General features: G+C 43.0%; 1 protein-coding gene across 4 annotated transcripts in view; it reads right to left on the bottom strand.

Annotated features, from left to right (window-relative positions):
• The window catches only part of ARID1A (AT-rich interaction domain 1A), a 66,476-nt gene that overhangs the window by 39,685 nt on the left and 10,749 nt on the right, over positions 1–16,042 (bottom strand). For all 4 annotated transcript variants that reach the window (XM_027598310.2, XM_027598329.2, XM_027598336.2 and 1 more), the window contains exon 2: positions 486–698. In XM_027598310.2, coding sequence (XP_027454111.1) covers positions 486–698 — 213 coding nt within the window. The remainder of the gene's footprint in view (positions 1–485; positions 699–16,042) is intronic.

The raw sequence follows: 16,042 nt of genomic DNA, 5'->3' as shown, positions 1-16,042 counted from the left end.
ACAGCACTGTTAGCATCGCTACCGTTCAATCTTCCCCTTTTCTTCTATTCCCAGTCCCTCCTACTAATCTTTCATTTTAAATCAGACAGCTATACATCGAAGGCCTTGGGAAACATGAAGGGCCTTTTCCATCCCCAGGGCACACGGCACGAAGGGCTTTTCTTGATTGCAGTGGATAGGTGCCTGGCCCCTGCCTTTTTTCCCCCACCTCCCTTGGAGATCACTACTCAGTAGGTACAAGCAGGCCAGTCAGATCAAAGGACACAGATATGTACAGCCTAAGGCCAGGGAACAGTCTTTCTTCGAGCAAACATGGGATGATGCCCACAACCTCGGCCTTGTAAGCAGCATACTGTAGACAACTGAGCTCAATGGCCTATGCTCCTTTTGAGAGGTTTAGATGCCAAAGACTCATTCTGATTCTACAGCGCAAGACCAGATCATGGACAGCAACAAGGGTTAAGGTAATTGGAGTCACCATCTACCTGCTGTGCATAAGAGAGGCTGCCCATGGCACTCTGCGCCCGGCCCTGCATGGCCATTGGGTACCGCTGCGGGGTCTGGGACCCATATGGCTGCCCTGGGTACCCATGTCCTTGCTGCGGTCCTGATGAAGGTCCCTGTTGTTGCGAGTATGGGTTAGTCCCGCCATATGGCTGAGGTCTCATCTTGCCCATCTGATCCATTGGACTGGATGGCTACAAAATAAAAAGCATTTCATTAACCTGAAGCTTTGATAGCCTCTGGCCAGTATGAACATAAACCCAAGCGTACAGGTCTGTATGCCACATAGGAAAACAGTTACTGTGAGAAAGTAGTGGTACAGACCCAGTAATCCTTGGGCAAGTCATTTAACCTTCCTCATAACCTTGATTTTACCATATGTGAAATGAAAATACCACTATGAAAGCTATGTACTACTTTGTAAGTGAGGTACTATTTGAGGTCCAAGGGACAGGCCAGGTGTGGAACATGAATTTATGTACTCTCTGGTGCAGAAAATCAGAACAAAGGCCCTTCAGTCGGGAAAGGACGGTGCTGCTATTATACTCTGCCATGACCCTGTTCAACGCCACCAAAACTAATAATACTTCAATACTGTGGTTGGGGATTCAAAAACATAAGCATCCAGACGCTTCCATTCTTTCAACAGTGGAACCTTTTTTCTTGCGTATCTGTAGCTTGTTTACACTATGGCAAAATGGCACAAGCACTTAAATTTATGCTTTCTTCTAAATGGATAACATGGCTAAGTTATAGTTGTTGACTCTGAATTTAGAGCCTTGGGCATCTCAACTGAAAAGTTCATCTCCTAAGAGTTTGAATGTGTAAGGAGGATAGAACTTTTGCTTCCTTAAAGGACAAGATATAGAGGTACACCAGTAATGGAAACTCAAAGTACACTTCACAAGTATTTGGCTACAAACATAGCTTTCTTTCAGCTCTTTGTGGGACAACAGGTTCAATCAGCTCATTCACTTTCTGACATAACTCTATCCTACTGGAGCTATATATGACAGAGCCCAGCATGTTTTCCAGTCAGAGATGCCTACCTATATTTATTGGGGGGGGGTCCCCTAAAAACCTTAAACAGATATACCCGAGTTGAAGAGTAGGCCTGGACTTAACACAAAACTTGAAAACTGAACCTTAAATTGGGAATGGGGAATAGATATTAACACTCTGGGCCTGAGTATCATTAGCTCTCAAATTAAGGAGTTCAGTGGTTCTTGAACTTTAGCATGCATCAAAATCACCTAGAGGGCTTTTTAAAACACAGACTGATGAGACCCACCCCCGGGGTGTCTGATTCTATAGGTTTAGGGTCGGGCCTAGGCTACACAGTTGTAATAGTTCCCCAGTGAGGTTGATGCTGCTGGTCCAGGGGCCACACTTTAAGAACCACTGGTCTGGATTATACCTAGGGTCCCTTCCTGTTCTGCTTTTCTGTAATTAATATTCTATAATTTAAGGTGGATAAGACCTTAAAAAACAACAAAAGCCCTCAAAGACAAGGGGAGGGGGAGGCACATTCAGATAACTGGTTCTCTGTACATGTCTTTTTTTTTTAATGTTTTCTTTTCTTTTTTTTAATTTTTTAAAATTTATTTATTCATGAGAGTCAGAGAGAGAGAGAGAGAGAGAGAGAGAGGCAGAGGCAGAAGCAGGCTCCCCACTGAGCAGGGAGCCGGACGCAGGGCTCGATCCCAGGACCCTAGGATCATGACCTGAGCCGAAGGCAGATGCTTAACCATCTGAGCCACCCAGGCGCCCCTCTGTACATGTCTTTTTTAGGGGGCAGAGTACTACCTAAGTGTTTTATAATGGAGGGAAAGTTGAGCTGTCATGAGGAAAATAGATAAGACAAAAAGCCACAGAAACTATCCTTCTAAACACCAAAAGGAAAAAAAGCAGAGGCAAAATTCTTAGGCTGCAACAAAGTCAGCTAAAAAGGTAACAGGGAGGATGGACGCACCCTTTAAGTTTCTAAACTATAGTGAACCACAGTAAAACTGTATCCCAAATCACTACTACATGTCAGTATTATTAAAGTGCTGTTTCCAACAATCATACCCACAAATTTTGGCCCAAGTCTTGCCTCTGTATCAGAAGCTCCAATAAAATCTCAGTCATTAATTTTGGAGCTACATGAATTCTTTTGGGACTCTTTAGGAAATTCAAATTTAACAACAACTGGACTACTAAGTAATAAACAGCATGTGATCTTCCCCAGATACACCTGGCAATGAAGCCAAAACATCACCAGTCTCTCCCGTAAAGAGCTCAGGGGCTTACACAGCCACATTATGCCACCAGATCCTCAGCTCATCCCCAAGTGCAGCTGCTGTCCACGTGGCCCCCAGGTGAAGAGACTACATTTGCTCAACAGAAAGACCAGCCCACTCTAGGTATCTCTGTCAATCCAGGTCTCCCCACAACACAAGAGGGGCAGTCATTACCATGGTTACTGTGGAGCTTCTAGAGCAGTAGCTATCAACCAGGGCTACAGATCAGAATTTTCTGTGAGGCTGCACAAATGCCTGGGTGTCTCCCCACAGATTCCAAGTTAGTGAGTCTGGAAGGGCTTGGGTTCCCTGACCCCCTCACCCCTTAAGATCCTTGAATGATTCTAACGTATACTACTAAGTGAGATCTAGAGACATACTGTCCAATAAAATTTTCTGTGACATGTGACTATTAGGTACTTGATATATGGCTAGTGTGACTGAGGAACTGAATTTTTTTTTTTTAAGATTTTTTATTTATTCATTTGAGAGTGAGAGAGAGCCAGCTGGAGCACAAGGTGGGGGGCACGGTACAGAGGCAGAAGCAGACTCCACTTGAACAGGGAGCCCAACGCCGGGCTCGATCCCAGGACCCTGGGATTAAGACCTGAGCCAAAGGCAGACACTTAACCGACTGAGCCACCCAGGTACCCCGGAACTGAATTATTTTTATTTACTTTTAATTATATTCAAATAACCACATGTAGCTAGTGACTATCATACTAGACTGCACAGTTTAGAGCAGTGCTCACAAATCATTTTCATCTTTCCCTGTTCACCAATAGCTCCAAAATTCCTGTCTACATCCTGTACAGTACTGCATAAAAAGTGCAAAGAATGTAGTAAATCTATAGACTTGGGTTCAAATCCTAACTCTATCACTGTCTGATCTTGAGCATAAGTCCATCTAAACAGTGAAAAGTTTTTCACCTAAAATACACATAACTTGGAGTGCCTGGGTGGCTCAGCTGGTTAAGCATCCGACTCTTGGTTTCAGCTCAGGTCAGGATCTCAGGGTTGTGAGACCCAGCCCCGCACCAGGTTCTGCACTCAACAGGGAGTCTGGGATTCTCTCCCTCTCCTTCTGCCCCTCCCCCGCAATCTGTCTCTCTCTCTCTCTCTCTCTCTCTCTCTCATAAATAAATAACTAAATATTAAAAATAAAGGGCACCTGGGTGGCTCAGTTGGTTAAGCGACTGCCTTCGGCTCAGGTCATGATCCTGGAGTCCCTGGATCGAGTCCTGCATTGGGCTCCGTGCTCGGCGGGGAGTCTGCTTCTCCCTCTGACCCTCCCCCCTCTCATGTGCTCTCTCTCTCTCTCACTCTCTCTCTCAAATAAATAAATAAAATCTTTAAAAAAAATAAAAATAATAAAATGCACATAACACACTACACACAGTGCCATTTAAATGCCCAGTAAATAGTGGCTATTATCGATAATAATAAATAGCGCTTCTGCCTGGCTCTAGAGCCCTCCAGTGTGCTCCAGTTCTACACATTTGTCAGTGCTCAGCTCTACACAATGGTATCCTGCCTTGCCCTCCTGTCCACAATGGCTTCCACGAGCAGAAACCCAATCCTTGAACATGAAGGCACTTGCCATTCTTCAGCACACTGATCTCTCACATTTCTAAATCTCCTATAGTAAATTCAGTCAGAATTGTAAGATTGGCATTTAGTTGTCTAGTTAACTGAGTGCATCTCTCAAGATTATGTTCTAGGAAGCCAGAGATCGGGTGTTTTACCTTGAATATCATCCCCCTCCAGCCCCTGCCACAGACCCCAAGTGCAGAGCTAGGGCTCAGTAACATCAATGTGCTAGGCTGCCCTACTGTAAGTAGTAGGTAGGGGATACTATGGGGAGAAAGCCCAGATCAAACCATCTAGCCACAGGGTTAGGGACACACCCTAAACCAGGTTATGACTTTGAGGGAAGAAAAAAAATGTGGACTGAACTGAAAGAAAAAAAGAGGGCAGGGTAGAACGAACAGCCAAGGGAGAACAAGCACACTTTTGAGAAGAGTCTTATGTGCCATGCTATACCAGAGAGGTCTTCAAACTGCAAAGGCATACCCAAACACAGCTTAGAAACAAAAGGCTAAAAGCAAGTTACCTTTTCCTCTGTCATATCTAGGGTCCTGTACTACCAGTGGAGGACAGTTACTTAGAGGGGGCTAGTTAATAAAGGTTTCAAGGATTCCTTCGTCAACTTTAGGAAATCTTTGCAGACCAAAAAATAAATGCAACTCAAAGAAATTCTAATTTTAAAAATAAAATTAAGACATTTCCCCTTCCTGGACATCAGGTTTCTTACCCCCTCCCTCACCAAAGGTTTATAATCAGCAGAGTATGCAGCTTTGCAAACTAAAACATATTCAGGTCAAACGATCTGGCTACTCTGGTCTCATGTCAAAGTTCAACATCTGCTCATATTAGAAGGGGAGGTAAGCAGAGACCTAACTCACACTTCTGACATTTAAAACCATTGTGAAAGATTTGTGATTTGCAGTTATAGATGAAATGCCATCTTACAATCTCTCATAACAGAGAGGGGGCCTTAAATCACCACTAATCAGTTTTATTGGAAAACAGCAATTTCAAGCCAGAAAAATCCCTACTACATGCAAGACAGAAAAGCCAGTATCAGCAGTCTGCAGGCACCAAGGAAGAGGCAGGGAATGGGAAACACCAAACTCTGGCTGCAAAGAGCCAGAGATTCCACTCTGGGAATGATGGAGAGGAAATCCTTTCAATGGGAAACCACAGGAGTAGATTACTGTGATGATACTTCAAAAGCAAAGGCTCTGCCACAAAGACACATAAATGAGAGGAAAATGATGCCCCTTGATCAGGGAAGTTGGGCCCCTTGCTATCTACTCTCCTGAATTCATAAAAAAATTTTTTAAGAGGGGGGGAGGAGCCATAAGGAAAAAAAAATCCATCTCCATCCACCAATTATCTCTTTCCAGATCACTGGCCGTGTTACAAACCGCCTGCCAAGTAAAATGCATCAAAAGATGCAGTTTAGGGGCATCAAAGGCAGGGATGCCTAGTGGGCTGGACCCTCTGAATATATTCAGAACAGCTTGTAGACTAACCATTTGCACAGAGTCCCCCTATTCCAAGCAGAAGGAATTACACGCCCCTCCAGACCGATGAGCTAATAGAATCCCTGACAACTTCTTATTGCACCAAGGAAAGCCATAACAACCCTCAGGATTGCTGAGATATAACAAACTGGGCTTCAAATTCTCCAACTTCTGACCATGAGTGACTGTGAAGAGAGCAGAGACCACCACCCCCAATGCCCTCTCCTTCAAACTTCCAAACAGAAAGATACTATTCACCAAAATGTATCACACCATGTTCCCGTGGCACCAAGAAAGATCAGCTTAATTTTCTTGAAATAAAAGTCCAACTGAGGAAAGCTCCAGGCTTCGGTCTCAATCCAAAGATACAGGAAGAAAGTGCCCAGGCAACAAACCTAAGGAGCCAGATTTGGTACCCAAAGACTGGCAAGAACAGGAGTGGAGAGGGATGGGCCAGGGCTGAGGAAAAGCTGTCCATCAGAGAGGAGAAGTCTTGACTACCACTTGTACTGTCATCCTAAATGCCAACTAGCTGGGGCCAGAATAAACTTAGTGCCATAACCTGGAATTTGGACATCTAAATATTATTTCTTACTCCTTGTGCTTTCAATTCATTCCTGGCCAGATTTGTTGTATGACTTTTAATAATAACAATAAAAAAAAAAGCATCCCTGGCTCTTTAACCGAAAGAACCCCCTAATTGATTCCCACAGTAATTAACCTGCATTTTACCTCAGAGAGCGGTAGTTAAGGAAGTCGGCACTGCTATTTATAACTCATCTCAAATTGAGGGCAGACTGCCTAAAATCTAACACATCCCAGCTGTACTCCTGTTTGAACTGGGGCCAAGGGAATTTTTTAAAGCAATCTTGGCACCGAATGAATGACACCAACAGTATGAGAGCGCGAGCGGTTGTGTTGTGGTGACGTAGCACTGGAGGTGGAATGGGAGGGGGCCAGTGTACTGTGATCCCTCTCGTGCACGCCTGCTTCTTGCTGAGTCCCAGTACAGTAAGCTGGGAACCGCCCACTGAGAGCCAAACACAGGAAAAGGCTTTTCCTGTGGAACGCCTTGAAGTGAGAAACACATGGCTAATCTGCATAAACGCGAAGCCACACCGCCCCTGCCAGGAAGGTTAGTGCTCGTAATCTCTGGCCATGAAGCTGGCTGCCTGGGAGGACTTGGACTGGCGCCTGATAACCCAGAAAGAGCCGAGAGAACAGATGGGTAAGGACCCCGGCAGAAAACAGCCCCGGGTCACGTGACTCGCCACATGGCCCCGCCAGCACAAACTATTGTCTGGCTGCGGAGCTCCCATACAAAGGCACCCGGCCTCAGCTTCCTGTGATTACAGGGACAGGCGGCAGCTGTTGATCCAGTTCCCGTTTGGGACCCTCCCCTGTGGAGGGGCAGTCCAGGCAGGGACAAATATAAAAGGTAAGGCCTCTCCCAATCAACGCTTTCAGCTTCCCCCAAGCTCCACGTGGCTCCACTGGGATCCTAGGATGGACAGAGTAGACTCCCCTAAAAAGAATCACCCTTTATACCCTGGTACACATTAGCTAGTCAGAATAAATCATTCTCACGGTGCCCTCTTCCCTGGCCACACAAACATCTGTATCCAAAGCCTCCTCATCCTTTTCTTACTCTTCCAGTATTTCATAGTTTTGAAAACTGGTCAAGGATCCCTACCTGAACTGAAGAGAAACTGCCCAGAAAGCTGCTTGAGTTCCATCCCCAGACTCTGCCTCTTAAAATAAAGAGACTTCCTTCATTTTGTTTTGCATTTTAAACAGTCAGGTTTCCCTGTCTGTGACCTAGGACGACAATAAGACATTCCTTAACCTATTTTGCCTCACCAGAGACATTATTTTAGATTTTCTGAAGCTAAGTTGACGACAGGAAAAGAAAAATATCTCTTCAGACGTACCAGCACCTGACCCAGGAAATCAAACCCACTCGGCCTAAGATTCTTAGCTTTCTTAACCTGATAATCACACCCCACATTTTCTACTTTACAAGAGATGGAAAACAATTCATTCTAGTTCTAGTTCATTCAAGTTCTAAATAAACTGGTCATCTGCCTATGGTGAGAGAGAAATTAACAACTACCACTCCAAAGAGATTTAAAAAAAAAAATCTTTCAAAATTGAATATAAATTTAAAAATCCAAATTCAGGGGCGCCTGGGTAGCTCAGTTAAGTGTCTGCCTTCAGCTCAGGTCATGATCCCGAGGTCCTGGGATCGAATCCCACATCGGGCTCCCTGCTCATTGGGGAGTCTATTTCTCCTCTCCCTCTGCCCACCTGTGTTCTCAAATAAATAAATAAATAAATACATAAAATCTTAAAAAAGAATCCAAACTCAATGAAAAGTTCTATCAACCCTATTCTGTTTACAGAAATAATTCTAGAAGATTAGGGCATGTTCCTCTTTGCAGACAAAGAACTCATTTCAAAGCCACCACCTGAAGCACCAGCCTGACCAAACCCCTAGGAGGGGTTGCAACCAGACTTGATCTTCCAACCAATACTGTCTCTAAAACTGATAGAGAACAAGGGGCTTCTCTCCCTGGCTCAGAGATATTTAGGCTACTGTGCTCCATCCTTCCAGATGAGATGATCAGAGAAAACTTACTAAGGGTAGAAAAAAAAAAAGAGACCAATGGGGTAACAGTCATTAAATCATCTAGCAAAACTCAAAACAGATTATGAGAGCCAACTGTAATAACCACCTCACAGCTGTCCACCCAAAAGAGGCATGCCAGAAAAACCACAACCAGGTGCTGGTATTTTATTTCTTCTTTGGTTCCAGAAAGAGCCCTTCAAGTAGTGCAGCAACAGCACCAAGCTAATGAACTCAACAAATGATAAAGTCCTTCTCATCCAGAGCACTTTCATTAGCCACCTTTCATAGAGAAAATGCTCTTCTGAAAATGATGAAGATCACTTTTTTGGAAGACCAAATTTAGCTAACCAATCTCTCCCATTTCCAATGAATTACAAAAGCCTCTGAGGAAACCACACAACTTCTTGAGAAAGAATTCCTCTTTAGGTACTGCTTCAATCCCAGGTTTTAAAAACAGGAGGGCCCCAAGAAGATGATTAAACAGGAACTGAAATGCCATTTGATAAAATTAAACATCCCCTTCTTTACAACTTTTTAATCTCAAGAGTAAGGCAGGAGCACAACATGGTGAAAAGTACTAGACTGAGAGGACATCTGGGTCCCCCTCCCAGTTTTCTGACCAATTCCCTGGGGTGGGCTGTGGGGGGTGGGGAAGGGTGGCAGCGAAGCACTAGCCAGGTTGTACCTTAACCTCCTCAGCAACACAATGGAATCCTGCCCTCCAGATTCTGAATCAGCAGCTCTGGGACAGGGCCAGGAATCTCCTTAGGCAATTCTCATGTCCAGTCTGGGAGCATTTGGGCCATGTGCCCTCTTTCCAAAACTCCTCCCATCTCCAGTACCAAGTGACTCTAGAATTCAGATGCACGTTCAGCCTCCTTAGCCAAACAATGGTCTGAAGAGGGCAGAGCGTGGCCAACAGAGAAACCACCAGGAATGCACCTCAGATTCCCAGATTCCTAAATAAGCCGCATTCTCAGTTAAAGCCAAGCTTTCCCAAATTCCTATACCGAGTCCCTGCGATGTCTTGTTCACCTAAACATGTTATCACTAACATACTATATACTTTACTTATCCTGCTCATGTTCTGTATCCCAGGCTAGCATATAAGCTCCAGGACGGTGAAGATGTGTGTGTAAAGCAAACTTTCCTCCTTTAAAAGTAGGAAAGGAAAGGGGACTGTGGAAGAGAAAGTGAAATTCTAGAGGCCTTGCAATTCCTAACCTCGGTCGTGCAGAGGAAATGCTTTGGCCCTGGGTGGCCAGTCCTACACAATGGTTAAGAGCTCTGCCCTTGCAAGGCCTTCAACTTCTCTTGTCCCTTAGTTTCTACATCAACAGAATAGAGACAATAGTAGTAGCACCCTCCGGGCTGAATAAATGAGTTAATACATTAAAACAAAACCCTCTTCTTCAAACCAGCTGGACATGCTCTGGCCTCACCCATCTCTCCACCACGAATACTCTTTCTTCAGGTATTAGGATAGCTCTCTTCCACATCAAGTAACACTTTCACTTGGCCTTCCCTGGTAAACCCACCCAAAATTTCAATCCTGCACACCTCTTAGACCTAGTCCATTGTTAACCTTTCTCCCAAGCATGTATCACTAGAATACTCTATGGTTTACTATTTATCTTGTTTAATGTTCATAGTCTAAACTAAAATATATAAGCTAGTGGGTATGTGTCTAGAGGTACTAGAGGTGGATGTGTGTTTAACTGACTGCTATATCCTCTAGCACCCAAAATGTTAGCTATTATCATCCTACACAAGTCCCAAATTTCTAGAAGCAAAGCAGAACACTTAAGGTCTGGTCCCATATACTCAAGACCAGAAACCCAAAGTGGTCAATCAGAGGTTAGCTAACAAATAAATTGAAATTATGCTTTTTAAAAAAAGAGAAAAAGCACAGGCTTTGATACTACACTGAGCAAGTCACTTCCCTTGGCACCAGAACCATCTGTAAAATGGGGATTAAAAACTGTCTAACAAAGATAAAAGACAGTTGAAATGATCAAATATGTGAAATGCTTGTTAACGTACCAGTTCATAAACTACACGTACAACAGACATTACTTCCCTTTACCCTCAATGAGAGAAAAAGCAGAATGGGTTGAAAGCAGTTTCAAAATACCTGCTTAAAAATCAAGAACACACAAGTCGGACATCAAAAGGGTTGATCAGTCCAGTTTTCAACCTCTACCTACTTTCAGTCTGTTCTCCCAAAGGAATCCCAAAGAATCTCCTCCCAAGAATCCTGACAGTAAAGCCCAATAGTTTTCAACCAGAACAAACCCCTGAGAAGTGTTTGGAAATAAATGTATGAAAGTGCCTTTTTTTTTTTTTTTGGTTATCACATCAACTCTGTGGTGCTACTGGCATTTATTACCTGGGGAGCAGGATGCCAAATGTCCTGCAATGCATCTCCACACAAAGAAGAGCCTCGGTGAGAAACAATGGACTCTAGCCCATTACAAGTCCAATCTTAGATGGAGAATTTCCTGTAACACTTGACCCTGGAGCAGTGAAGGGAAAGGGAATCAGAACTGACCAGTACCCATCCCAAGAGCCCAACATTATAAAGCCACCCAGTAGCCAAGGTAATTACAAATAAAAATTTACTTTAAAAAAATAGCTGGAAGATAATTTACTGAAGGTGGTACTTCTCCTCCAGCACATTTATTAAAATTCAATTACGGTTATTTGTAATTATTTACTTACATCTTTCCCCACTAGAAAGTACTCCATGGAAGCAGAAATTATGAATCCTATGTTCACAACACAGTGACTGATACATTGTAGAAGCTCATTTAAGTACTTGTTGCATTACTATAAGCAACCTTCAAATGGAAGGTAGGTACTCACAGGTTTTCCAAAAAAAGTTCTACCATAAGACTTCTTATATTGGCAAGTAAGTCAGTAACAGGATTGGGCAATTAAGTGAGCTAAAAAGTTATTATCCCCAAAATTCCTGAGAAATGGGAAATATGATCAAAGTCTAGGAAATCTTGATGGTATGCAAGAAAGATAGGTTGGGATACTGCATCCCAGTAGTGCTCAATAATTAAAAACAATGTATAGACCTTGCTACCCACATGAGGTGGTATGGGTTGACACCAGGAAAAGGTACTTCCTCCCACAAACCATTCTTTGGTGTTTCTATTAGGGAAAGGACCTTACTGTGGATGGACCACAAGCCCAACTGAGTGGCACAGTTTTGTAGACATTTTCTGCCCTGCTTACTTGTCCCTTAACATTAGGTGATATGGTATACTTAAGGAATACACAGAGAGCCAAGGGTCATGTAACCTTATAAACAGAGCTTCACCCAGGAGGGTACATAGCAACTTTTCAATAAAGACAACACTTTTAAATCACACCTACTTCTTCTGACCTAGTTTCTAAAATACTCCTTCTTCCATATTAAACTGCTTCGCAGATAACTGCTCAAAAACAAACAAAAAAGGCAAAGGCAAAAACTGCTCCTAGTCGCAAAACTTTAAGGCCTCATTTGCTTTCTCTTTAAAAGCTCTCGTTTTCCCCCACTCCCTTTATCTATAATTCCAAACTTGGACTGGTCTTGCATGGGTTATATAAAAAGATCCTAAATTTCTCTAAGTGCACAGTTCTACATCCTGCCAAAATTTCTCCTTCTGTACTAAAAAAGGTATCTGTGACACATCACTGAGCTGTAGGAACTTGATTTACATGCAGTCGGAGATTCCGTTTGTCATCAATCCAATCAAGTCCTGTAAAGACGCTGAGAAGCAGCAATGCCACTGTGTTTTTTCAATTCCTAGGGCTGCCTTGGACCACTTTCCAAAAATGCCAGTCTTTCACCTGGTCCCCCTAAGTCCACTCTGAACAATCAAATAAGTTAAAGAATGGCCCAGGGCACAGCCAACCTTATTAAGATTATAGGTGCCTCCAAATCCTCAGGCGTTTTTAAGGTCAGCAATTTGCTGAATGAAGAGCCATACGGTCCTATAAATACTCCAGTTCTTTTCAAAGCTCCAAAAGTACATTAGTACCAACGTCCTCTACACCACTGTTCACACAAATGTGTACCAGAAGACCCCAGCTGGCTTCATCATTTATACCAGAAATATACCTGGACCAGACCAAAGTTACTAAGCTATCTTTTCTGAAGTTTGTCTCTCCTCTTTATTTCCTATCTCTGGCCAATATAATCAAATTGAGATGGATACCTGGCACGCTGAATTATGCAAATCGAGCTGAAATTTATCTTTTCCTCACCCCCCATCCCCAAGTCTGTTTCAGTTTTAGCTCATACACTCTTTGGAGATTGTCTTACTCAAGGCACACGGAATTTCTTTTTGGTGAAATGTGCCTGGGTGGATGAACCCAGCTTTCTCAATGTCATTTTATTTTAACCCAAAATACCATAATGAGACCACACATTGGTCACTTGAGGTTTTATGTAGGGGTTTTAAAGAAACCGATTCAAAGCTGCATTGGGAGAGCAGAGGATTCAAATCACAGACTAGAAAGAAAAACAAAAATGTTACAATCTGTCCTGTACCAACACAACCCCAAAAACAGATTAAGGAGGGCTAAGAAACAGTCTCCAGGCCAAAGGCAATAAAGTGGGAAAGAGAATAGAAGAGATACAGATCATTTAGGGAAAACTTCTGTTTATTAGTTAATTAGACAAAGGCACTTCCCGCCTCTACTTAGGGCAGGTACCTCCAACAGAGAGGCACACAGATACCAGTTGATCTGAAAGTGGTGTAAGTTGCATCTCCAGTACTTTAAAGACATTTTACCAGCTCTAGTATGGTAAAGTTACTAGGCCTCCATATGCTCTGCATTCTACCAACAGAGTTAGATATCAAAAGAGAGAATGGAAAAAGGGAAAAACAAGAAACAGAGAAAATCAAGCTAGAAAGCAGAGGGATGCTAAAGTAAGATTAAAACACACAAGCACACACAAAGAACGTATGACTCCCTACTAGAATTATTTGTATCTACAAATGTCAAATCACAGATCAAACTGTCAGCACATGGCCTCCTAGAAGCCTTGGCCTTCATCAGAGCCGGGTCAGTCATCACAGCTTCACTCTTCAGACAGGAGGGAAAAGAGGCTTGGTACAAGGAAACTTGTTTTTAATGGGAACGATACAGAAACCACATCAGGTTTTCAGAAAGTGCAGGTGTACTAGAACACTGGTTCTCTGCTAGGTCTTTGCATTGTTACTGTTTATTACCAGATATTTCTCAAACTTCCATTTCTGTGCCAAGCACAATCATTATTTATTAAGCTATACAACTGGGGACAGGTCTTGGCTCAAATGTCCGCTCCTGAGAGAGACCTCATCCACTTCAAAGAGGGGCAGCTTGTCAGGAACTGACTTAGAGAAGCTAGGACTTCACAAGGGACACAAAGAAAGGAATCACAGCAAACCTCTGGCTAGCCACTAGGGGCTAAGTGGTGAGAGAGGGAGGGAGGTCATTAAGGACGACCTACTAAGAGACCACCAGATCTGGCCCTGTTCACAGATCAGTTGGCCATCACGAGCAGAAGGGACATCATGGCGTTTAACTGAAGCTCCCAAACTGGCCTGAGCAGCGTTTTCAAGAATCACTTTCTTAGGCAATTTACTTGGCCGGTCATACCTGCTGACCACACAGTCACAATCCTAAAATGAACTTTTCCACCTTCATCAAACAACCAGTACCACGGATTCAGATTATCTTCATGCTGCATGTCACCAAAGAGCTAAGAGAAAGAGAAATGGAAGGCAGGGAGTCCCCAAGCCCTATAAAGAAATAGACCTGTTTGGTGACTGGAGTTTACAATATTGCATAGTAGAAGATTCCTTTTTTTTCTTTTTTTTTTTTTTAAGTAGTACGAAAAGAAGATTCCATCTTAAAAGTATTTTTCTTCTCCCAAGCATTTTTAACCTTTTCTCTATCCAGGAACTCTCTCACATCATGGGAAGAGCAGATACATCTGAAATATCAGCCTATGGTGTAATCTGGAAGAAGTCCCTCAGGTAATTCAGATATACTCTGTAAATGCATAAATCTGGTAGTTCTAATTTGGGTGTGCATCACAATGGCCTGGAGGGCTTGTTAAAACACCCTGCTAGAGTTCTGGATTCAGTAGGTCTGGATGAGTATTTGCATTTCTTTCTTTCTTTCAAGTAGCTCCACACCCAGCATGGAGCCCAACGTGGGGCTTGAACTCATGACCCCGAGATCAAGACCTGAGCTGAAATTAAGAGCTGCAACTGACTGAGCCACCCAGGCGCCCCTTTACGTTTCTAAACAGGGCCTAGGGAATGCTGATGCTAACGGTTAGGGATCCCACGGAGAACCACTGCACTAATCTATCTCTCAAACTAGAACAACAGGTGCTTAATAAAATTTGTTGGGTTTTTTTAAGCATTAATATATCTTACATGTAGCTAAGAACTATGGGATAGCTTTTAATTCAGTGAAGACCAACTGTCCTTAACCACTCAGTACTATCCCCCTCTCTCAAGCAGGGGCCTCTACAAACTAGGAGTCATGTTCAAATTTTATTTGATAATAGTACTTTCACATATATTATTAATACATTTTTTTAAACATTTTCCTTATTTGTTTGACAGAGAGAGGGACAGACAGCACAAGCAGGGGGAGCAGCAGAGGGAGAGGAAGGCTCCCTGCTGAGCAGGGAGCCCGACACGGGGCTCGATCCCAGGACCCTGAGACCATGACCTGAGCCGAAGGCAGACCCTTAACGACTGAGCCACCCAGGCACCCCGTTATTAGTATTTATTGAAACCTGCAAGGTAGATCTTTTTCCTCATTATATAGTTGAGGATATAAATTCAGAAAAGTGACTTGCCTAAAGTCACACAGCCTAAGGGAACTTTAAACCCTTAGAGTTTTAGAGCTGACTCTACTATGAAACTTTGTGTGAGGTACTTAATCTTTATGTGCTCACTTTCCCCAAGTGGAAATTAAGACAATAATCCTTGCCTCTCCTGCAAGTGCTCCAAGTCATAGAAAGTAAACTCAATCTGTAAATACTCTCATAATACAAGTTACGCTCACTTAGATCAAAGTGAAGGAGTCTTTGAGCCTCAATCCACCCCTACCCCTCACTCTTTTCAAAAATCCCTCCCAAAGAGAAAAGTGGCCTGACGACCAAATGCTGCCAATTCTTACCATTGGGATCACATGGCCATTCATCAGAAACTTAAATAAAATTCTAGATGGACAGAAATCTAGGCATAATGTTAAACTGTAACTAAAGGCTTTTAGTCTTTCACCCCATTTAAGAGTTCCAGGCTACTGCAAAAATAATGTCCCGATAAGCCTTAGTGCTTAAATAATTTATTTTGAAGAAGCAAATTTAGTATTTTATAATGTTACAGCTCTAGAGAATCAGACAAACCTTGATTCATATCAGAACTCTACCTTTTACTAGCTTTTTACCCTAGGGCAAATTTCTCATTTTTACTCTATTTCCTCATCTGTAAAGTGGGAGGAGTAACAACAGAACCCAGCTCTCATGGTTTTGAAGA

This window comes from Zalophus californianus, chromosome 4 (assembly GCF_009762305.2).
Source record: "Zalophus californianus isolate mZalCal1 chromosome 4, mZalCal1.pri.v2, whole genome shotgun sequence".
Taxonomy (NCBI): domain Eukaryota; kingdom Metazoa; phylum Chordata; class Mammalia; order Carnivora; family Otariidae; genus Zalophus; species Zalophus californianus.
Note: the sequence above shows the minus strand (reverse complement) of the source record. Positions and strands in the feature narration are given on the sequence as shown.